The 23,321-nt window shown below is 41.7% G+C and overlaps 1 protein-coding gene across 4 annotated transcripts; it reads right to left on the bottom strand.

Moving 5' to 3' along the window:
• Window positions 1-11: 11 nt before the first annotated feature.
• Window positions 12-22,950, bottom strand: rnf38 (ring finger protein 38). 4 transcript variants are annotated; one of them, XM_086119394.1, is made up of 13 exons: window positions 22,839-22,950; window positions 21,392-22,022; window positions 10,389-10,447; window positions 5,010-5,212; window positions 4,289-4,634; window positions 4,039-4,203; window positions 3,705-3,875; window positions 3,432-3,620; window positions 3,224-3,333; window positions 3,053-3,137; window positions 2,803-2,924; window positions 1,703-1,802; window positions 12-1,469 (listed from the first exon to the last, which is right to left on the bottom strand). In XM_086119394.1, the coding sequence occupies exons 2-13, from the start codon at window positions 21,960-21,962 to the stop codon at window positions 1,407-1,409; spliced, it is 2,184 nt and encodes a 727-aa protein (XP_085975520.1). In that variant the 5' UTR covers window positions 21,963-22,022; window positions 22,839-22,950; the 3' UTR covers window positions 12-1,406. The 4 variants fall into 4 exon arrangements, with proteins under 4 accessions (XP_085975520.1, XP_085975523.1, XP_085975521.1 ...); XM_086119397.1 differs by having other exon boundaries at window positions 4,039-4,197; XM_086119395.1 differs by having other exon boundaries at window positions 22,744-22,875.
• Between the last annotated feature and the right edge of the window lie 371 nt (window positions 22,951-23,321).

Genomic DNA, 23,321 nt, shown 5'->3' with positions numbered 1-23,321 from the left:
AAAAAACAGAAGAATGTTATACATTTATTATTGAACCAGCTTTTGCAATACAAAAGACAGGATAAGGGATTAAGGAAACCATTGCACTACTTTATAAAGTATAACTAGTAATAACTCTCATACAAAATGTACAAAGGTTTGTTAAAAATGTCAGCATCATCATTACAGGCCTTCAAATGATTTTGGTTACAGATATAATACATAAGTACTATGACACCATGTTAATAGTGTTTCATAGTGAAATAAAGAACTTGCATGGGAAAAAAGTCAGCAAAATGCAATAACTCGTGGTTGTAATATTGTCTGGAAAGCCATAAATAGTGGGACTGAGGTAACTGCTAGGGTACCAAGCAACAGAAAATAGTAAAACACATTTCAAAGACACAATGGAAACATCCAGTCCCCTTTGATGAAAAAAACGAATAATTTTCCATGTATGTGACATGAGTGATGGAAAATAGCAGGTCAGGTTATTTAAAAAAATAAAGCACAATTGGGGAAGCCAAAATTAATTTTATTACATCAGCGTGATGTTGTGTGTGGTGCAAAACGCCCCCAAAAAATGAAAAGATACACTTGAAATCATCCATTCTCTTAAAAGCATCTGGTTGGTTGTTACTGAGCCAAATTACAAATTGTAATAAATAGTCATAAATTACACCATAAAGCCTTCCTGTGTCTAAGATGAATATGATGTACATTGTGTGTGGCATAAGGGCATGAACCTTAGCGAGAGCAGATTATGTGTGTTGAAAGGTCATGAAAGAGATTGTACCCTCCATACCTACAGGGGAAGACAGAAAAACACGCAGGCTTACGGAGCATAAAGTAGCCTAAATTACTTGATGTTCCAAAGTCGGTCGCGAGGGTTAAATCACAGTGTACAATATATTTTTTTCCTCATCCCATTCAGGCTGATCTCACGCAGAGGAATGCTAAAATACACATACAGAAATAAAAATTAACCAACAATGTCAATCACAATGAACCGAGACAACAATTTGTGCTACTGTATTAAAGATGGGCGTTTTCCACAAGAACAGCAACAACGAAATCTTTGGATTGCAATTCCTCCTGCAAAGTTTGTTACTACTAGTATACAGAAGCTTCTGTTTTCTACGAATAATACAATGTCTGTGCTGTGTGTGTTTCAAAGGCCATTATTAGTAACAAGTGCACAGTAAATGGTAAATGGAGTGCACTTATATGTGTTTTATCTACACCATTAGGTGCAGGTGGAGCAGTGTGAAGGGCTTATTTTTCCTAATTTGTAGCAATATGCAGAAAAGTGTACTGCTCATCGTCCTTTTTGGATGTGCGGGTTAGGAATACTGGTCCATGTATGTGCATGATGACTGGACAGAAGTTCAACATTTGCGTGGCGCATCAAAATAGAAACCAGGGAGTCACTCAGAGTCCCGTTGGACCTCGGATGCATCAGCTCGACAGATGGGGCAAGTACGATTAGCCTGGACATAACACAGAATCAAGTAATGAGGGTCATGTATTATACTGCATCTATTGAGAATACAAATGAGAAACATTCTGGTCTTAAATCAGTTTAATATAAAGCAAACAATTAACTAGTGGATGTATGTTAGACCAGGTGCACAGGAATCCCAGCATGTTCATTGTCATCAATATTATTATTATTATTCACTGACTTTTATTTTGAATTTTAGTGTCTTGAAAATCTACTCACCTTAAGCCACTTGTCTACACACTTGGCATGGAACTCGTGATTGCAAGGCAGAACTCTTAAGAGCTGGCGGGACTCAAAGTCACACATGCAGACCACACACCTGGGTGATTGATGGATGAATTAATTGATTTAATTATTTTTAACAGACATGATCCCATACTGACACACTTGTTGTGCCGGTCAGGAGAGGAGTAGAAAGTAGTAAAACTTAATTAAATTGTACCATACCATTACTTGTGGTTAATTATCAACCCTAAAGTGCAAATGAAATTAAGGTGGATACTATAATAGTGATTCCTAACTACTGTGCTGGAAATACAATTTCACTTAATTGGTCAGAAAATTCTTCCAATTCTTGCAAGGTCTCAATTTTATGTTCAACTAAACTGGCCCAGATTTGTGCCTAAACTGGGACAAGATCTCTGTTTGTTTTTTAATTGAGTTGTACAGGTTATCGGTCACAATTGTGGAAGGTTTTGAAATGATTTGTATTGGTCTCACTTTCTTAAATCACAAGAACCTAGCATCTGAATGTGGTGTGTAGACTTTCTCTTCATCCCCTGTATAAAGCAAACATTGAATTTATACATATACCACCACATACCCAATTATTCTTCCCCACGGTTCAACGATTTTGAAAAAAAAACAATGTACTTAATATTGTGATTGCGATTTAATATATAATGTTTACAAGGTAATTAATGTAATTAAAAATGAACAAACAAAAACAAAAATAAGTCACAATTCGATTATTCAACGGTTAATTATTAACAGTTCAGCCACACTTTGCACTGTTTTATATTTAAGTAGGAAATTTTCAAATATTTTCAACAATTTTTCGGAGTAACGAAACTGGATTGTAGTTTCTACAGTCGCAAATACCATTTCACAATGTAATTACTTACAGATGTTGACCAATATGCTAGAAGGCCGTTCAATGACCTTTTTAACTAAAACAACATAATCCTTGGATGTTTTGCTTTTACATCTCTGAACGCTTTCCAGTGTTTAAGTATCCTCCAGATTTTTCACACAACAAGGTTGATCCCATTTCACACAGCATCATATCAGCACAAGAGCATGCCTTTGGAGACACTCACAGTGTTTGCTCAGACTGGTGGTTATTGGGGTTGAACCTGTACGATGGGAGCTGTTCAATATCAGCCTTAGTTAGGCCACGGGGCTTGGCCTCTCCAAGACGCTCTGCAAGGTTCAGCAAGGCCTGGAAATTTCATAAACAACAGGAGGGGACAATTTTTAGAAAAAAGATTTCATGGCAGAACTCTTACAGTTGCACATTCAACAGCACGGAGATGCTGGAAACCCTAGTATCACTAACAGTCAAAGTACCTCATAGTTCTCCACTTCTCCATCATCAACATCAAGCTCCAGACTAATGGTGGGAGCTACGTTTGGTGGCACGGGGAGCATGGACCTGGTTGAAAAGAGGAAAAGGGAAAGGTTTCCCTGATGTGTTCTTCTGTATGGATCCAACAAAACGATGAGGTTAAAAACACTCACAAGAAGTAAGGCAGGAAGCTTGGGTGGTAACTTGAAGGGGGCACAGCCTGCTGGGAACGAGCAGGGTAGCGCCGACTTGTGAATCGCCGTGGCATGAAGTGTGGATACGGCTGTGGAAGATTAGAGCCAAAAATTGATTCCCCACAAATGTGTTCAAAATTATATTTATAATCCCAATATACTATCAGTCCTAAATCGATGTACTCACCACTGTGAAGAGCTCTTGTGAAAGGGGGTCATGGTGCGAAAGAAACTGGAGTGGTGTGGATGGTGGGAGAGTGGAGGGAGGTTGGTGGTGATGGTGGTGGTGGTGGTGGTGATGGCCATAGCCAAACCCTCCACCGACTGAGAGCTGCTCTCCTAGAAGTTCAACCTCATTTTCAATCCTCTGTAAAGGCTGAGAAAAAAAATATCGAATTGATATTTACAATATCATGGAACAATGAAACAAACAAAGTTAAGGACAAGATACATCTATTACCGATCGTGGCTGCTGCGTCTGGAATGGCAAGAACTGACTGTGTGTGTGGAGGTGTGGCGGGTGATGAGCGAGGTGGGGTGGAGGGGAAAGAAGAAACTGAGGGTCGCTGGAGAGCAGAGAGGGAAAGGCATAGGGCACTGGCAAATGTTGCATTGAACATGCCTGTAGCATCTGAAAATTGGACACCACAAAAGGGATAACACTGTCAGTGGGTGATCCTGATATTCCACACCTTGTCACAAGGAGGCAATGTCAAACAAGAAAACAATCTCTCATTTGCAGATTCTGAAGATCTTAAAGAAAACACCAACCCACTCCCACAGGCTACTCTTACCGGGTGGTAATGTTGTCCAGTGCTGAATACCACGCTACAGGCAGGAACTTGTTGTTGTGAAGAGCAGCTGGGGGGAAGGTGCTGACCGTTACACAGCGGTGCTGCTAGGCCATGAGGTGCGACTGGGGTCACAGTGTAGGAGACCGGTACACTGCCCTGCTGTAGCTGGAAATAAGCAAGATAACAGTTAAAACACACGCGCAGGCACAGGCACAAGCACAAACACAATCAGATCTGAGGCATACAGTACCTGTTCATGCAAGTCCAGGACCATGGCTCCTTGCTGTGACGTTGCATGATGCTGTTGCTGCTGATGGTGGTGGTGTGCAGCTGGGTGCAGTAGTCGAGGGGACAAGGTGGGAGGATGGAATGCTCGGAGATCCTCTGAACCCCCACTTCCATGTGTGGGGGGGTGACTGTAGGTGTGCGTTGGGTACGTCTGGTGTGTGGAGGAATGTGGGTTGCGTTGAAAGTTCTCATCCTGGAGCTCCGATGGCAAAGGGTGGGGTCCAGGGCCTTGGGTCGAGGGGTGATGATGGGGAGGCAAGTGGCGAGTCGGTCTGGATAGGCGGCCACGCTGACGCCTAACAGGGGGGCTAGGGCGGAGGGAATCAAGGGTTTACATTTAGGGATCATGTATGCCATCATCTCAAACAGTGGTTCATCACCCCAAGCTTTCAGTGAGCCCGTTTCAGTGATTCAATGAAGGGCAAGATACACACAATTATTGAGTCAAATTTAAGTTTTTAGTTTTGTTCTTAGTTTGAAAACAGTGTATTTGTGTGCAAGTGATGCTTTTTTGTGCAACTGATGTTTGTTTTGAGCACGAATACATTTTGAATTTGATAGAAAATGATATTTTTTCAATTTAGAGGGGTCAGTAAATCCACATGTAAAAGTTGCAGGTTTTGTTCCCTCCAACAAGTTCCAGATGTAGAAATCAGTTGCAAAAAATCTTCAAAGCTGCCTACCTGCGTCTGTGACGAGCAGGTGTGAGGGATCTTTCTTGGTGGTAGTGTGCGTGGGGGTGAGACGATCTCCTGCTTGGAGGTCCCAACTCCCAAGGGCGAATGGGGGGAGAAGGGGTAGATGGCGGTGGGGCGGAAGAAGTTAGCTGTTCCAAGACAGCATGACCGGACAGCCTCTGGCGCTTTGGACTGGGGCTTTCCTCACTCTGGGGAGACAGGGGTGGAAAAGTGGAGGAGGAGAGTGAGAAAGGAAGATGAGGGTGAGAGAAAGGGGGTTGCGGTTTGTGACCAATGACGCTCGAATCAAATCAATTTCACTGTGCTCTTCCATCCCTCTGGCCAACAATCCATACAACTGCTGAGACACTCAGCGTCTTTGTGACTCATGGCATTTCCTGTATGTGCACACCTCTGTTGGTGTGAAAGAGTGTGAGCACATTGCACCACCAGTGCTCAGAGGCCCTCTGGGCCCACAGTCACTTCCTCTCGCAGTGAGGAAATGAGGAAAAAGGCAGGACACGCTCTCACAGGCCCATAAGGGAGTCATTCATCCACACCCACAACTGACCGGCTCTAGTTTCCCAAAGCTTCGACAAAAAGACTGTGACACTAAACTGAGACAACGTGCATGCATACTCCCAGAGTAGTCATCCAGGTTAAGATGAAGTATAAATCCTCGGTCAGCACTATCAAGTCATCTGTGAGTCACAACACTTACTGTAAGGCAATGACTCCCGCTCAGCACAAAAGCACATGTGTCAGCACACAGTCATCTTCCAGTTCACGTGCTAGACCACATGGAGTAGAACAACTAACTAGAACAACCAAGTATCATGTGCATTTAACCGGAGACAATCATGGAAATAAGCAAGATTGTTTGGTGGCTATAAAAATCGACTTTGCATTGCTTTTTTTACGTACTTTTTTCCCTACATTTTACTGCACATTAATTTCAAGCATTTTTATTCAACGGTATGGCGAATGTCAAACAATATAAAATAGTACAGTCAACTACTAATAATGGACTCCTCAGAAATATAAATATGCCTTAAAATGTAAATATAATTTTGATCATCCACATTTGCTACTTGCAGATGTGGATGATCAAAAGATGACAATTAAATGCTGCTATCGTGGCTGCTAATGTTTATGTGGGGAGGCTGTGCAAACTGCTCGTATTTTCATGCTTTTCACTTCATCACTTGGGTGCCACTTGCTCAAATGATTCAACAGGTTTGTTGTATTGCCTTGTTGATGACAACATACCTTGCAGAACGGTTTCCTCCACGTCCCTCGAAACAACTACACAAGCGATGGGAAGGAACTTCAAGTCATGGCTGCCCATCAGCTGCGCATTTAGCTGTGTGGTCGGTGATGGTTACTATTACTATTACTCTTTGTTTACTGCTTTTTCTTTCATTTATTGGCGGATTCCACTTACTTCAACTTGCAAACCCAAGTTAGAGGCAACAGCTGGACATTTCCAGCATGTCTGATGGAGTAAATATGCTCACAGCTGGTCACATGATATCCAAATCTCTATCAAATAATTACCCAGCCCACTTGTATTGCCTTTCGAAATGTAATCGGCATGGTTGGGGCCTGTGAGTCACAGTCACATATGGACAGCTGCCACTGTTTGTGTATTCTACACCCTATAAAGAACAATACCTACTGAAGCTGCTTGGAGGCCCACTGCGCTGTTCTAGCAAGGTTGAACCAAATATATTTTCACTCAAGACTCAAAGACACCACAGTGTAATGACAGTCAGCCACAAGTTGCGCTCGATGAGAGCTGAGCTTAATCTTATGGTAAAGACAACTGACTATAATGACTTGAGGTCTTCAATAACAAACATGATTAAGAAAGAGGTGCACACAAAACAGAAACTGTTAGAGAACCAAACACAGTTTCAGTAAGAAGGTTTGATCGGAGGCAAGAAAGTTGGGTCACTGCAAACGCCCTCATCCCGCAATACCACGGTGCTCCCAAATTCCAGCTGTCATTCATGTCATGGTTTTGTTTCATTATGTTCTGGCTGGATAAACTAATTTGTGATCAATATGACAATTGTAGCACAGGTACAGTTTAAAAAATGAACAGATAAATAAAAATGACAGCCCTTCAGTGGTTTGCGTATTTAAACTCACCTCAAACTTAACATCAGAATGTTCATCGCAATCCCACTGGTTCAATCAATCAGACTAAGTCTTTGAAATACAAATCTTGTCTTGAGCACTTTCAACAGTGAATGATGTTGGCCTACATACATTGACAGTCTATACAACGACAATCCATCGCTCAAAATAACTGACAAAAAAAAAAATTGTCTAACAGTCTAAAGCCAGTACGGGCAAAAACAAAACAAAAAAGCACAGTGTGCAGCATTGAAGCAGAGGCCTAGACAGTCTTTGGAGTTAAGGTACTTGGTGGAGATGTGTAGACATATAGTGGAGAGCGTCTCCAAAAGTGCGAGTAAAGAAGTATTGATACTACTTTTGTGATAGTTTTGCTGAACTTTTTTCATATTCTTTGTTGTAAAACATTTTCATATAATGCAGCTGTGAGAAAATTTGTAGCTTAAAGAGTACCTTCAAACGCCCATTTCGTGGTACAGGTATACTGATGGGGGAAATGGAGCATTATCGTACGGTTTGATAAATACCTGGTGTTGCCAATTTTGGGTCTAGTTCAGTATTTGCCAAAATAATCTGGTCAATTTTAATACACAGGAGAGAGTATTCTATCACATTCCATTCCATGTTAGGAATGGATGTGATGTTTAGACATTGACGATTCCTCACATGAAAAGACTGCTGACAATCACATCACCAACAGGGTGCCGCTCACTTTTGACATCCCAGTGAACCACACTGTACAGAAGAAGGGGACCAGCATGGTAGCGATACGCACAACAGGGCGTGGTGAAGTCAGCTTTTACTATTGCGAGTGATGGTGAACAAAGCTTTACTTAGACTGTGAATCACCGGCCGAGTTATGCCACAATTTGTGAATGGAGTGTGGATGCTTGGGTTAACGTGTCTGCTTGCACTGTTGTTCGAGTTTATGCAAAAGTTGGCATCATTTCTGAGGAGCCGCACGGCAATGAGACTGACTCTGACAATGACGTGAGGGAACCTGGCGTGTTTGATTATGAACTTGCCCAGCTGTTCATTTTGGATAATATAAAGATACAATTTCATGACGGAACAACGACAAAAAGCTAAACAAACAACAAAAGCAGTAAGCACCATCTTTAGGAAATGGTGGTAACACTGCTCCCCTGCACCTAGTGCAGAGTCACTGCTGCTTCTGAAGTTTCTGCAGATTAATTTTTAGAAGGTAGCACATATGCAACATTCTAATGGTTAAAAATAGTCTTTAAATGCTACCAAACATGTACTGTGCAATGTTACTTATTTTCTGTTCGTACAAGATGGCAGGCACCTACATTTCACCCCAAGACTCAAACCTCCCTATGCCTCCCTTCGGACCCAACACTTTGCATTCGTTATTGTAAGCTTGCCCCTGCCCCAAAACCCTTGGGACAATAATCACTATGCCCATTCTCATATCCAAGCATGCCTCTTCCATCCCAAGCCTGACACAAAAAATCCTCCTTCCACATACGCTTCCAAACCCCACTCAACTACCCCTATCCCTCCCACCACCACTGTAACACCAGATAAGCGCAACTCCTCTATCGTCTCCCCTTATCCTTGCTCTTTCCCCTTTAACTGTGTGTGCTTCTCCTGTCCAAGACCCTGGCCTGAAATTTGAGGGTACATGACAAGAGGTTTTTAGATAACATGGGTGGGCCACGGCCACGGCCGCACACACGCACACACGCACACACACACACACACACACACACACACACACACACACACACACACACACACACACACACACACACGTTTGCCCATTAGTATGAAAGTTTGATAGGGTTGTCTCCCAACGTTAGGGGGGAGAGAACTCTTCTCTGACAAAGAATGTGCATGTGTGAGAGCGAGAGAGTCTTCCAGCAATATGGCTTTCCATGGTCCTAGATTGGACCAGCATACTCTCTCCGAATACACACCGCTGGTGCAAACATGTTTCCAATAAACCCAAAATGTCAGGGTACACACAGGAAGAAAAAAAACCCTGCTGACAGAAGATGAACACACACAGTGCCTTGCAGCACAGCTTAGAAAAACCGAACTGCACTGGGGGTGATAATACAGCACATTCTGCAGTGTGAGGACCACAAAAATGCACCCTTGTTGCTTTTTGCGCCGTCCACATTGAGTTGAGAGCAAATATCAGGCAGGAAAGACACCCTGAAGCATGAGAACAGACACGCCCTTCCATGTTCTGCTTGGCTATGTCAACACTTGCATACATGGACTAACTGTGGCAGGCAGCTGTTGAGACCTTGCTCTCAATGCTGAGATCCAAATTACAGTGAAGGCTGAGACACACCTCAGAAAAAGAACAAAAACCAAATAGGTCAGACTAAAATTGTAGGTGTGCAGCACACAGAGCAAATATGGTCATTTTCTTAAACAGAAACATTAATATTTGCAGGCATGCTTTCACAAACACCTAGCCCTCCCCCACGTATTCTCTTTCTATCAACGAGATTTGAAAGCTCATTTTGTTTCATCTGCCACTGTTCCTCTCTTCCTTCCCATTTCTCACTCCAAGCAAGCCCCACAGCTGGAAGTGAAATCATTAGCAAAACCCCCTCCCTGCTTTTGGCCTCATGCGACCACCCTCCCCTCCATGCAAGCTCATTGCAACACCTTCCTCAGCATCCTCCCTCCCCTTCTCTCTCCTCCACTGCTTTGCAACTCATCTGACTATTTTTATTATGTCGATGTAGTTCTATTAAATGCTACGAGTATCCCTTGCCCGGAGACAGCTGGGATAGGCTCCAGCACCCCTCGCGACCCTAGTGAGGATCAAGCGGTTCGGAAGATGAATGAATGAATGTAAAAAAAAAAAAAGTTGACCTTTTGCTTACAGAGCAACATGAGTAAAGGGGAGAAAACGAATGGGTTTTTTTCTTTGCCTTTTGAAAGTTTCACATTTAAGTGACAACGTTATCAAAAATAGCCCCTGGTGATGATAGACAGCAAATGTTGTAAAACTGAGAAAACATTAGAAGCACAAATGTGATAAGTGTGATGGACTTGCACAGACTAAATACGTTACATGTATGATCATGTCTTCTATTTTCAGATGCTGTAGTACAATTTCCATGTTTATTTGACAACAATTCTGTGCTCTTCGTAATTTATTAACTTTGATAAGCATTTTCAAACCAAACAAAGTTGTAGCGTTCCCCGTTACAAATTTTCTGTAACAAATGTAAAAAAAATCTAATAGCAGCTTACCTTGTCACTCTCCCCATATGCATGCTCTTGGTGGCAATGGTAAGACCCATCCGAGGCTCCTACACAAAGGAAAAAGAATTCAACACATTGAAAGATGAAGCTACAATAAGTCTGTAAATATCTGGTGCTTACTAAATTGTGTTCACACATTCATGTGAAAGGCCATCATCGTTCAATAAAGAGGACCAGTCGTTATTCAGAAGATGCATTGGGGAAAAAAAAAACATGTTGACGCCATTTCTGAAAAAGAATAATACAGTATAATCACAACCCATCACTCACTCTCTTCTTTATCTCCAGCTACAGTTGTTTTTTGTTGTTTTTCTTGGGCATGGGAGAATCAAATATCACAGGAAAAAAACCAACTTGTTTGTGCCACACAAAAGTGACCAAAACACATATGGTACAGTCTTGTCTCGGATTAGAGACAGTACAGATGCGCACACGCACGCAGACACATGCAAAATCAACAGAGTAATCCCAGATTAGAGGAGCTTTCTGATGATACCGCCAGTTGCATCGCGGCTAAGACTTTTACTTGTTTGTTTTTCCACGATCCTTTCATCTTTTTATCGTCCTGTCTATTTATTCAGTCTGGCTTTTGTTTTTGCCTTTGTCTTGAGCGCGTCTTTAGCTGGGAACGTCCTCACCACAGATGGTGGCATTAGTATACAGTCCAAGGGTAAGCACTCCCAAGGGCACGCCACACAAGGCTACCTTTACTATTGAGATTGAGAATATTAAACTAAAAGGGAGAACATACAAAAACAGATTTTAAAATGCTAAATGGCAGTTTGTTTGCAGAGGTCTTCCTGCTCTAGCACTCCCCTTTGAGAAAAAAAAATCCATGATTGACAACAAAGAGGCAGGCAGACTGAGGTTTGAACCACTGAATTCTTCAGTCCTGAAGAGAGCCTTTCCATTCCAACTCCACTCCCCGGAGCAAAAAAGGTAAACGAATGGAAAAGGTTGAGGTAAGTAAAGCTAACATTAGTGAAGAGGAAACCAGTTAAAAGGGTATTCACATTTGGATGATCTGGGCCAGATGACTGGTGAAGTAGTCATGGGATTCAGTGGCTGCATGTGCAGAACACTCATTCACCACTCACAATGGGCAAAAATTCTGCTCTCTCCTTGAATAAGCGCTCACTTGCACATTGTCAGAGTCCAGTAAATTGAGTCAGAGGCCAGTCATTCAGTCACAGTCACCCATGGGAGCACGACACGGAAGTTCGAGAACAGGTTTCAAATGTTTAGATGACATCATGTCCCCTGTTGGATGAACAGAGACTGTATACACCACACACTTCAGTTTCTCTGCAAAGGGGAGCATAGAATAGGAGGAATCTACTAAGAATTGGAAAGTGGACGTTTACCCCCCTCCCCCGCAAAACAAAATAATTAATGAAATGACATTGTAGATTGAACATGAAATGTTACATTTCCATTCCGTATCTCGGGTCTTGATGCTGTTTTTACACTGCAAACCTGTCTCCAGTATTCTCGAGCATGAAGCTCCAGGTGAGAAACAAATAGCAATGTGCTCCATTTGAGAAACACAGACGTAGTTCTTGCAGATCCCAGCACAAACTCAGTTTAGCCAGTGTTGAGCATGTGTGTGAAACAAAGTGCACACTGGCAAGAGAATTTGTTGAGCTATCTACAGAGTGGAGCTATTTACAGTTGAAGAACAAGCAATGTTTTCAAAAAGACTGTCTAATCACACGACATCCCTGGAAGGTGATATGCACGACCTACTATGTGCTCCAAGTGTAAAGGGACACATCTGAATTTTCAAATGTTAACTTTTACAGGTTATGGGAATGACACTTGTGAGAGCCTTGTACAGTGGAAGGTAAGGAGGTTAAAAATGCACGTGAAAGAGTGATGTATGGGGAGGAAAAGTCAGAAGAGGGGGAGATCAAGTTGAGGGAGTTAAAAAACAAAACAAAACAGGACGGAGTGAGGTGAGAGAAGAGAGCAGGGGCACCGGATGGGGGCTGTGGCTTCCCCTCTTGACTGCGATTGATTTTCTGTATGCCTCAGAGTGCATCAGCTATTTCTATCCATTTCCTTCACCTCTCCTCCCTTTTTCACTCTCCCTCTGCTCTTCCCTGCGACACCCTCATCACTTCATCACCCTCCCCTTTCTGCCATCCTGTCTCTCTCTCCCATGCACCCCTGCTGCTTCATCTCACAGCATCCACATTTCTATGCTTAGCACTACCACATCATCTGTGTCCACCTCTCCTAGTCTTTCCCCATCTATCTGCCCCTTTCTTTAAGGTCAGTGACAAGCAGCAGATATTTGGTGGTCAAATGCACTCAATATCCACATCATTAGGTACACAGGCACAATCAAATGTAAGAGATGAATCAAAACGTTCACTTTTGCAAAGATAACTGGGATGGCTTTTAGTACAGTGCAGATGTCAGCCATGGCTGAACATTTCCAGTGTTCATGCTCCCCACATCGTAATGGCGAGTTGAAATACGGTTTGGCGAGGTTAATGTTTCCCATGCCCACCACGCTGGCGAAAGCTAATTTGGTTGATCAAAATCACCTCGTGTTGAAAGCCCTGACGTCAAAGCAGAAGTGTCCGTGTGTAAGTGTATGCAAATCAAATAATCGCACAATTCTCCATGCGGGCAGTGACGCATACGGATTTGTTACAGTACAATCACAACATTGCTCAGGCGTGCCGCATCCTGGGATTTCATGTCCTGTCAGAATCTAGCTTAATGGCGATTGTGCAATATGTTTATTTGATTTTATTTGCATTGTCACAATAAAATAACAAACTGCTTCACAAAAATGTGTATTTTGTATGATTTTTTTGGTTTGTTTTAATAGACTCATTCATTGATAATTGCGTATTAACATACCGTGTGCCTAATGGTCGGGAATTTGTTTTTTGTCCCCCGCATATACTGATTAAAATGACTGATTATTGGTTTGGTCCCTACTATCAGAAAATTGGAACATTGTTGCTCATATTGTTTTCCAAAGTAAAAACAAATTTAGAAAATGTCTTATTTTGTTCAAATACAATCAATCTGTTTTCATGAACTACAAAAATCTGAGAATATTTACTCTTTAAAGGCTAAAATTTGAGGATGTGGGATATTTTCAGTGAAACAATGACCCGAAAAAAATTCCACACGGACACACAAATCTTTTTTTCCCTCCCCCATTTCCCTCTACACCCTTCCCGATTGACTTGGTAACCAGTCCGCGAGGTACTGGTTGATCGCGATCGACGTATTGGGCATCACTGGTTTAGCCATGTTGGGCAAGATGTTTCAGAACCCAGAGCCAACTCAGAATTTGAATTGGGGTCACCAGTACCTAACCAAGATGTACTCGAATTTGGACATTTTCGTATTCACTGAAATAAAAGAAAGGGAAAATGGAAAAAAAAAAGGAGACCCCTCTCGTGTTATCAGATTTTTAAAAAAGGGGTATTTGACAAACGTCACTTTCAGTGGTTATCATTGGATTGCGTACCTAAGGTGTACCGAATGAAGTGTCTTGAAAGCATTGCTCATTATCCGAGTCATTATAAATTGGACAAAAAATCCCATGCCATATTTAAATACCAGTATCTAATCTAAGGAAAGTGAAGAGGTGATTGAGTGAAAATATGAGAAGCACAAGTGCACACCTTGGCACAAAAGAGAATCGAGTAACAAGTTGGTGTCCACGCTCAAAATAGGCAGCTAAGTAACATCTGCCCAGCCTTACCTGCCGTGAACCTCGCCTTCTGCCGCTCTCCTGCTTCATTGCCCACTATTTGTTCATTCTTCCCTCCATTTTTTGTGTTTTGTCTTACAGCCTCAATTTAGTAGAGAATTACGAAAGCTGCTATGCATCCCAGACTATGAGCTAAACACAGAAATACTCTTTATTGCAATCGTTTACTCTTGTGTAAAAGGCATTAAGCTGTCGAATGTCTCCACCCAAACCACTTCCTGGATGAAGCAGCCTTAGCCTGCTTGTTGTTTATTACTGCAAAAGCTTATGAAGAAATGTCACCGAATTGAAAAGCCCATGTGACTACAGCTACCAGTCTGATTATATTGCGAGTCCCGCTATCTAAAAATTCTGAGTTGATTTAATTTTTTGACTGACAAGAACATTTGACACAGAACATTTTCTACAGTTATATAATTTCATACGCAAGTGTGTTGTTTCTGTCAGTGCTTTTCAGCCTAAGCCAACCACGCAATAGGGAAATGGTGAAATGAACACAATCACACAGAAAGTAAAGGCCGACCAAGAAAACACATTCATAAGCAACTCATTAGTTCCGTCTTGAACTGAACGTAACTCTCAATTGATACATTGATAAATAAAACCCACTGATGATTACCAACTAAGAGCTTTACTCATACAATTGCTGGTAGCGACATAGACATGTCACTCTCAGCACAGAACTATTGTACCGTATTTGAACAGCAGGGAAAAGATGTCATACCTTTCGCCACCAACGCTTAAGTGAGGTGGATCTAAAATATCTATACACCCGCGAAAAACACCTGAAATAAATGCCCCATGATTAAGAAAATTTTGCCACACAAGCTTCAGTCATCTGCTTGTCGGCTTGTTGAAGATGAAGAGCAATTTGATGGTTCAGCATGACAATTAAAGAATAGTTCTGTAATTACCACAAGCGCAGATTTAAATCCAACTGAACATGTTGAGAGTGACATAAAGACTGATGCATATAGTTCACTTTTATCCCATCACTGTTACAATGAAATGAAAACATAACAATTAATTACACTAATTTACAGGTCACACCATACCTATTTATTTGAATACTATGTGAAAATCAGACACTGTACGGTTGGTAAATTTGGTACACTTAATTGTAATTTTCCTATTTGTGCTGACGTGGGGCAGCGTGAAGGTCAACTGGTTAGCATGTCCGCCTCAAAGTACAGAGATCCAGGATTCTATTCCGTGCTCCGGCCTTCCTGTGTGGAGTTGTGTATGTTCTCCTCAAGCCTGCGTGGGTTTTCTCCAGGCACTCCGGGGTCCTTCCACATTCCAAAGACATGCATGGCAAGTTAATGGAACACTCTAAATTGTCCCTAGGTGTGAGTGTGAGTGTGTGTTTGAATGGTTGTTCGTCTATGTGTGCCCTGCGATTGGCTCACAACCAGTTCAAGGTGTACCCTGCCTACGCCCCGATGACAGCAGGGATAGGCTCCAGCACGCCCGCGATCCTCGTGAGGATGAACGGTTCAGAGAATGGATGGATGTTGTAATATGAGGAAATCACAACTCTTATATTTTCACGCACTCAACATTTGTCCATGCCTTTCATTACAATAACCAACATCCTGTTTCTGGTCTCTATCCATCAGTGGTATTCCTCCTTGTATATTTGCTTCAAGCCAATTATTTTCAACTCTCCAAACACAGCATCTGAACGGCTTCTAGCAACATCCTCCACTATTCTCAAGGAGAGACCCTCCTCTCTTCTTGGTTATGTTATTGGCTGCAATAATGCAATTTTGTATGCACATTTAACCCATGTCTATGTCTCTTTTTCATTCTTATCTTTGGCACATCTGTCACAGCCGCCTTTCTTGAACCCATGGACTGCTCTTGCAGCCCCCCCACCCCCATTCTCCCATTCTTTGACCTCTTTCTATCTTCCCTTTTGCTTAAGGCTTTTTGGCATTTCCTCTACCAGTCTGTCTAACAGTGTTATTTTCCCAAACCAGATCAGAGTCCATACCTTGGACCGGGGGCTAATTTGAGGTCACTCGCATCTTCTCCCATGATGCTCTTTTTAGTGACCAACGCGATTGCTTTGTTGTTTATTTGGAGTGATGACGGGAACTCCAGCTACTTGGTCAACCAAAGCAAAAGAGATTTTCTTTTTCAAACCAGAGTAGGTTGCCTGGGTGACAAGACAAAGGAAAGTACATGTTTCCACTTCTGTAGCAGACAGAAGGATGGAGAGGACAGACAACGAGTGGTGGAATAAAGGTAGCGAGTGGCACAAGGGTCGGTCCCTATGCTGCTGCAGGCAGTCCATTAAAACGATCTATCCATTAGGCAAATGTGCACGAGGAGGCCAGCAAAAATAGACCACAGGGGCACAGAAAGGGTTGCTTGATCCAAAGGCAAGTAAGACATGAATGTGACAGTGAAAAGAAATGCTGGGCGAGAATCAGACCAGTGGCCAGCTTGGAAAAATTACAATATGTTCTTATGCAGTTGGACCAATAATCAAGCAGCCTCTGTTCCACTTCATGTCTAATCTTTCCAACACAGAGGCATAGACAACTTTATTAGGACCCAGGTATGCATTTACCAGTTTTTATTCAAAAGTAATAATTTCTCCATAAAAGAAAGCTTTAAGCGGCTGCTCTTCACGCTCACTATATTTTCCGCTTTTTAAAATATGCATTCCCATGGCCCTGAAGATGCTGTATTTGCAAGCCACTTCCCGCAAACCTTGTTTGGCGGGATAAAATCAAAACCATCCAAAACCTTTTGAACGCAACTGAATAAGTAAATGAGACGAGATCATTATTTCACTATTCATTCAATTATATTATTTTTAAGTGGTGGTTGGCTGTGAGATTTTTCACATGTAAAATAGGTACTGTGGCTCCACAAAGGTTGGAAAATACTGATCTAAGCATTCTTCTCCAACATAATTGTTGTTTTTAATCTTTGGTACGAAGATTATTTTGTAAATTCTAATGGGGTTTTTTTTTTGTCGCTATATTTGTGATACAAAATTTCATTGTTGATCATGCTGAACTGTATTGTATGATTTGTTTTGTGATTGCCTGGAACCCAGGAAGAATAGTCTCCACTGCGGTGTCGACTAATGGGGATCCTTAATAAACTAAACTTCTTGGTACAAAAAAATTGTGCCGTGAAAGTGATTTATGTTTTGTAAGCCTTTAAATATTGGCTAACAGCATAATGGCTAATGACAAGCATACAAATGAAGAAGCGTATTTACATGTTGAAGATGTTCTCATATTAATAAGAAAACCTCGCGTTCAAAATCATAGTTATTTCTTACAAACAACAATAAACAACTTTGATTGTGCCATACGGAACCATGTTTAGCCACTATCCATGTTTCCCGTCTGTACGTTTGTTATAGACTACCATGTGTGGTGTATTCATTTTGCAAATAGCGCTGTGTCTGAGTGCAGCTCACAAAGTGGTACTTTTTCAGTAACCTAGCACTGAATAATCTAAACTCTCATCACAGTACATCGCATCACTACTTTACTGGAGCCTTTCCTCTTCGGGTAAATCATCATGCCCGGTTTAACTTGTTGTGGCCCAAGTTGCCAGGTAACTTAGCTTAGCATAGCTCGCGCCCTGCAGACAAAGCGCGTCTCTTTCCAACAGTCCCTAAGCATTCATGGCGTGTGACTGTAAAGTAATGTGAGAATTGTGTGAAATGTGTACAAAAAATAAATAAAGAGCAGGAGAGCATGACAGCCAAGACTGGATCATTTTTGAATCCTTGTCCTCCTCACGACCAATGCCAGTGGGCCATTGGAACAGCCGTTAAAGCCTCTATCCCACTGAACAGCGAGGAATTGCTAGTATTTGCAAAGGCAGCGAATGTTGCGTTCTCATCAGGGTTCGTTCACAGTCACAAACGGTCGCCATACTTTCGCCTGTACTTTTCTTGTCGCAAAGGAATTTTGAATGTTCAAAATCTACTTGCGACAAGAAAAAAAAAAAAGACTACAACTACTGGCGAACGTCTGCCGACCCCCGACAAACTCTTGATGGGAACGCATAATTCACTGCCTTCGAAAAACACTTGCAGTTGTTTGCCGGTCAGTGGGTTCGGGGCTTAAAGGCTGTGAGGGCCTCTTGAGCTGACAAGAGAGCACGGCACCATACCCTGGCTTATATTAAAATCTTTACTTTCAAGTGAGTTCAATCTTAATATATATCAACTTTAGCGAAATTAAGTGCTATTAAGAGCTGTGTTTATCACTGTCAGACATTTTCCCAAAGGGGGGGTGGGGGGGGGGGGGGATTGTCAACTGGGTGACATGCAGGGGTCCGAATATTCGATGGAATAGTCGATAGATGTTTTCCAAAAAGATTTGTTGTTGACAGCCATAATATGAATGCACAAAGTAAAATATATCTTTCATTGTTTGGATGAAATGGAAATCCAACTTCTTTTACAGAGGTAAAAGTTGACACGGAACAGTCGTTTTTAAAATACAATTTCAGATGAGATTGCTGCTGTTTGCTGAAATAGAAAGCATTGAAACAATTACTGGAACCGATCAGCAAGTTCACAAAATGGAGTAACATGTCAATCAAAATAACTCAATGATTTCCTATAAATGCTTGTGTTCAGTTTACTGAGCATCAACAGAAGTATTCTGAAGCATTTTTGCCAATGTTTAGGAGTGGTTCTCAGAAACTATGGTCCAGGTGAGGCCAAAAAGTTAACTTGTTCAAAACCAAGGAGTGTGATTCACAAACAAATGGGCAGAACACAATTACACTATAAAAATTCATGATGTATTCTGAGTTACTGTATTTGCAATATCATATCAAAAGAGGAGTTATGGGTGTCGATGAGCAGACTCACACTTGCATCAAAGAGCTAAGCAACTTCTCTGTGCAGCAAAAGGAAGTTAATACATTACAGACTGACAGGTAGTGCCAAAATCTTTAACTAGCTGCCAAAATTAATTTGTGGTGGCATACCGCGGGTAAATGTTTACGTGAGAAACAAGTGACTGCAAAGTTTTACTTCACGCAGCTGGTCAAATTTATGGCTAATCAGAAAATGTGCATGAAATATAAATATAATAAATATAATAGTGGCTGATCCGATCAGAGGTGAAAAGTCGAAAGATGTGGTTTTATTTTTCAGAGATGTACAGTTGTCTACATTGTGGTGTCCAAAAGTAAAAAACTTAAACATCCCTAGTCTCAACTTTAAGTTCCCGTAAATACAACCATCAAATATATTTCCCACCCCATGGGTTTAAGATAAACTTAGCTAAGTCAAGCATTATCTAAAATCTCAAGAAACCTTCCCTCTGTTTCCCTGAATGTGAATCTCTCACAGCACAGCATGTAGCCTACTCTAAATCTTATACCAAGGACTGCACACTTGATAGGTTTTTCATAGCAGTCTCGTCCAAAATCGATCGAAGTACAAATATCTAATAACTGCAGTATCATCCACAGTATGACCATCCAAGACAGCAGGGTGTTGTTCATAAAAATCCCAGACCAACTGATGGAATGCAACAGGACATCATACAGTATTTTGTGAATTAGGTCATATAAAAAATTTAAAAAAATAATTAAAAATAAATAAGTTGAGTAATTGCTGTCTGATTTATAATAATAATAATAATAATAATAGATTTTATTTATAAGCGCCTTTCAAGACACCCAAGGACACTTTACAATAACAAAAACCACAAAACAATAGTTCTTTTTTTCCTTTTTTCTTTTTAAAGGACTGAATGTTGAATTGTACATAATGTAAATGTTGGTACTTTTCATTGCCAGGACTGACAGTTTAGTCTTTCACAAGGTGTCACAGTGGGTTTAAAATTGTTCAATAAAATCCCATTTTAACAGGCCTTGTTAACTAGTTTTTGTACCACTGACTCCAAACGACATTTCCAAGATATATAGATGGATGGATAGATGGATAGATGCATAGATGATCGATAGATGGGGTGCTTTCACTGATTTTCATGATTATTTATTTCACTTAAATGTCTGCTATAACTCCATTATAACAGATATCAGCACATTTTGAGCTACAGTAAGTACTGGTCTACAATTCTCAACTACTACAACATTCAGAATGAGTAAAGTTGTTTAAAGAGATTTCTGTTGAACATTTCGGACAATTTATTTCATCTAGTTTCTCCATGAAACATATCAGTTAAGGTTGATGTGTAGGATGCAAAGAATTCCATTTCAGTCTACTACAACAGTCGGAATGAAAAAAAAAATCTTTGATTTGATATATGGTGATTTGTGGGACTTACAGTATGTCACCCTGGAATATGTAATTTGTGGATGTCCTGAACAGAGAAGAGAAGAGAAATACAGCTGTTCTCGGTGTAATTGCATATACACTTGAAGTGACAAATATGGAGCAATGATCTTTTGACAGATAGCTTCCAAAGTGATACTTATTAAAAATGTGATTCAGTCGCACATGTCATGCTGATGTGGAGTAAAAATCGACCGTTAAGTGAATAATGAACATCCAGCAAACTTTTACCAGCTCGCGTCAAGTAATGTACGTGAATGAGGCGTTATGTCTAACCAATCTTAACTTGCTTCATCATGGTACAATGTCTGTTTGTTCAACTCGGCGAGGGTTTCAGCTTTACTTATCTTTTGTTTAGTGTTAGTCTTGTTTGTGAGGTCATTATAATCTTTCATATAGTTTGTGGTTGAACTGAAGAGTTAGCGAATTGGTTTTACGGTGACCGTTTATCAGAACAGCTTACAATTTTTCACTTTTTTTTTGATTGACGTTAGTCTTGTCAACTCCGAATTACTTTACTTCCAGACTGATGGGTAACTCCTCCATTTCCACAATTTGAAACAAGGTCATCTTGCGCTTGACTGGCCCCATTGAGTCACATGACTGAATTCTGCCCACTGATTCCCAGAATTAAGACTTATTACTTCCTCCTCCTTTGCCGTTTATGCATGCTGATTCGCCAAATGAGGACTTTCATCACTTCCATCTACTTTGCAACCATTCAATGGGCCCATTCGGGTTTTCTTTTGAGACAGTATTAATACTCGATAATGTAAAATTGCCCATCGTGAAAGGAGCAGTGACAATAAAATTGATGACAATCTAGGTCTTCCACCCCTAATTTTACACCCCTGCACTGTAAGTACACCCAGACTTAAGTGAACAGAATAATGTCATTTTATGTATAAGGTAATGTACGTTTATATCTTCGTAAGCACATACATAACAACGCACCTTCAGTTGGGATGCGGAGAGCTCCAGGAACAGGGAGAAGCCTCTGGATGCCTGGGGAGGCATTACTTCCCAGGGTTCGATGCTGGTTCTCTGCTTGGCTGCTGTGAGCACCAGAGGGTGAGCAACCACCGGCACTGTGCTGCTGCTGCTGCAACAACTGGGGATTTTGCTGGTTAGTTCCTGTTATTCCGCTGCCAGTAATTCCATTCCCACCAGGATACTGCTGGTAATATCCAGACCGGGAACGCGATCGAGTCCTGGGGGGCTCCATTGCCATTTGGTGGCCGTGGAAGGGGTGGAATAGGAAAGAGGAGGACGCGGCTGGGGACTGCGGCGGAGAGCTGTTGGTGGATGCTGGCTGTAAGCTCCGACTGCCTCTGTGGCTGTAACTATAGCCCCCAAAGCCTCTGGCCCCCTCCGCGCCCCCGTACTCTGTTCGCTCTGCCGACTCCGCCGCCCCCGCCTCTTCGAATAAATCAGCCCCTTTAGGGACCGGTTCTGGGGTGGAAGGCAGCCGGGGGCACACTCTGGGCTCTTGAGTTGTCGGCTGGCCAGTGGCTGCGATTGGCATTTCCTTTTGGGGGATTTCCTCGGTTTCCTCTTTTCGACTGGTTTGCACTCACATAGGAATCTTGTCGGAGTTTAGGCAGTTTGAAAAACAACAACAAAAAGTAACACAGTTAACATAACAATGCTATAGCACGCTGTCAAAAGACAATTTACTACTTTACCGAAGGCGTTAGGATACGGGTGGTGTGAACAACTAAACACATTTGCTCACTAGCACGGTTGTACAGTATCTATCATTGATCAAAGTTTACTGTGGGTTGAGGTCGACTAAAACTATCACACCGCGCCCCACAAACGTGAAAATACACGCTGAACAACTCTAAGCTAATAAACATGAGATAGAGTACCGCTCGCTAGCTCCCATAAGGCTGTGATGTTGTTGGAGGTAGGCTAACGTTAAGTGCGCGTAACGTACTGCGTTCTAAATACATTCCATACTATTACGCAGTTGCTTTTCTCAACCTGGCCGATCGCCGAACTGACTTTCTGACAACTTTGACCACTTTAGCAACAAATTAAACTTGTTCAGAGTGCCTGCGTAGTGCCGCTCGTTAGCTTGGAAAAGATAACGCAACCCCTCCTCCTACAGCGACCAACACCGAGGAAAAAATTGAGTTGCTTGCCACCCACGCCTAGAACACCCTTAAACTGCGTGGTTATAAGCGAAAAGCAAAAATAAGGATTAAAAAAACTTTGGAGTCTGCCGAACCAGCCACAATCGCCGGCCATGTTACTTAACGAAACAGAGGCAAATCTATAAAAGAAGGAAATCAAAAACTTACCAACCAGAAACAACAAAGAAATAACGAACGCTATTTACGGGCTGGCGTTAGCATATCATTTTCGCCAATCTGTGCGCGTTTTCTTGACGACTAACCTGCAAAGTAATCTCGCGGACTCGTACTCTTTCCTCCAATCTGTCGATATTACAGCGTGTGTCTGAGCTCTGAGTGTTCGCTTGGTGTCAGCGTGAAATGTGACAGACCGTCAACGCTCAAATCGGATTGTACAAGACCAAAGTAATGGATTGCCGCTTCATCCATCCCTTATACTGTATTACATTTCCTGATACATTCTCCCCCGTTGTGAAGGAACATGGAAATACTACTTCAGCGTGCACAATAGGGTGACATATTGCATTCAAAATAGCGAACGTACGAGACCAAATGACTGGGCACTTTGGTTAATGTTCGATTAACAGTGTCTGTGAAATCAGAAGCTGGGTGGCAAAGAGGCAGGCTAAAAGGGGATTTAAATTATTTATTTACAAATACCAAGCCTGCGGATTTCAGCTGTTTCATCCAGTGCTGAAAGTTTGCCGTGGATGTTCGCTATACTCGCAAAAGTTTCATGCAATTTC

Source organism: Hippocampus guttulatus, chromosome 9 (assembly GCF_054856545.1).
Source record: "Hippocampus guttulatus isolate MCC_2025c chromosome 9, RoL_Hgut_1.0, whole genome shotgun sequence".
Taxonomy (NCBI): domain Eukaryota; kingdom Metazoa; phylum Chordata; class Actinopteri; order Syngnathiformes; family Syngnathidae; genus Hippocampus; species Hippocampus guttulatus.
This window is presented reverse-complemented; position numbering and strand designations above follow the sequence as displayed.

What these genes read in the sequence shown, in the direction of transcription:
- rnf38 (XM_086119394.1), bottom strand. Translation starts at nt 21,962, where the DNA reads ATGCCAATCGCAGCCACTGGCCAGCCGACAACTCAAGAGCCCAGAGTG. An exon ending in CATATGGGGAGAGTGACAAG is followed by an intron (nt 5,213 to 10,388) that starts GTAAGCTGCTAT and finishes CTGTCTCCCCAG; the next exon opens with AGTGAGGAAAGCCCCAGTCC. An exon ending in GAGAAGTGGAGAACTATGAG is followed by an intron (nt 2,925 to 3,052) that starts GTACTTTGACTG and finishes TGAAATTTCCAG; the next exon opens with GCCTTGCTGAACCTTGCAGA.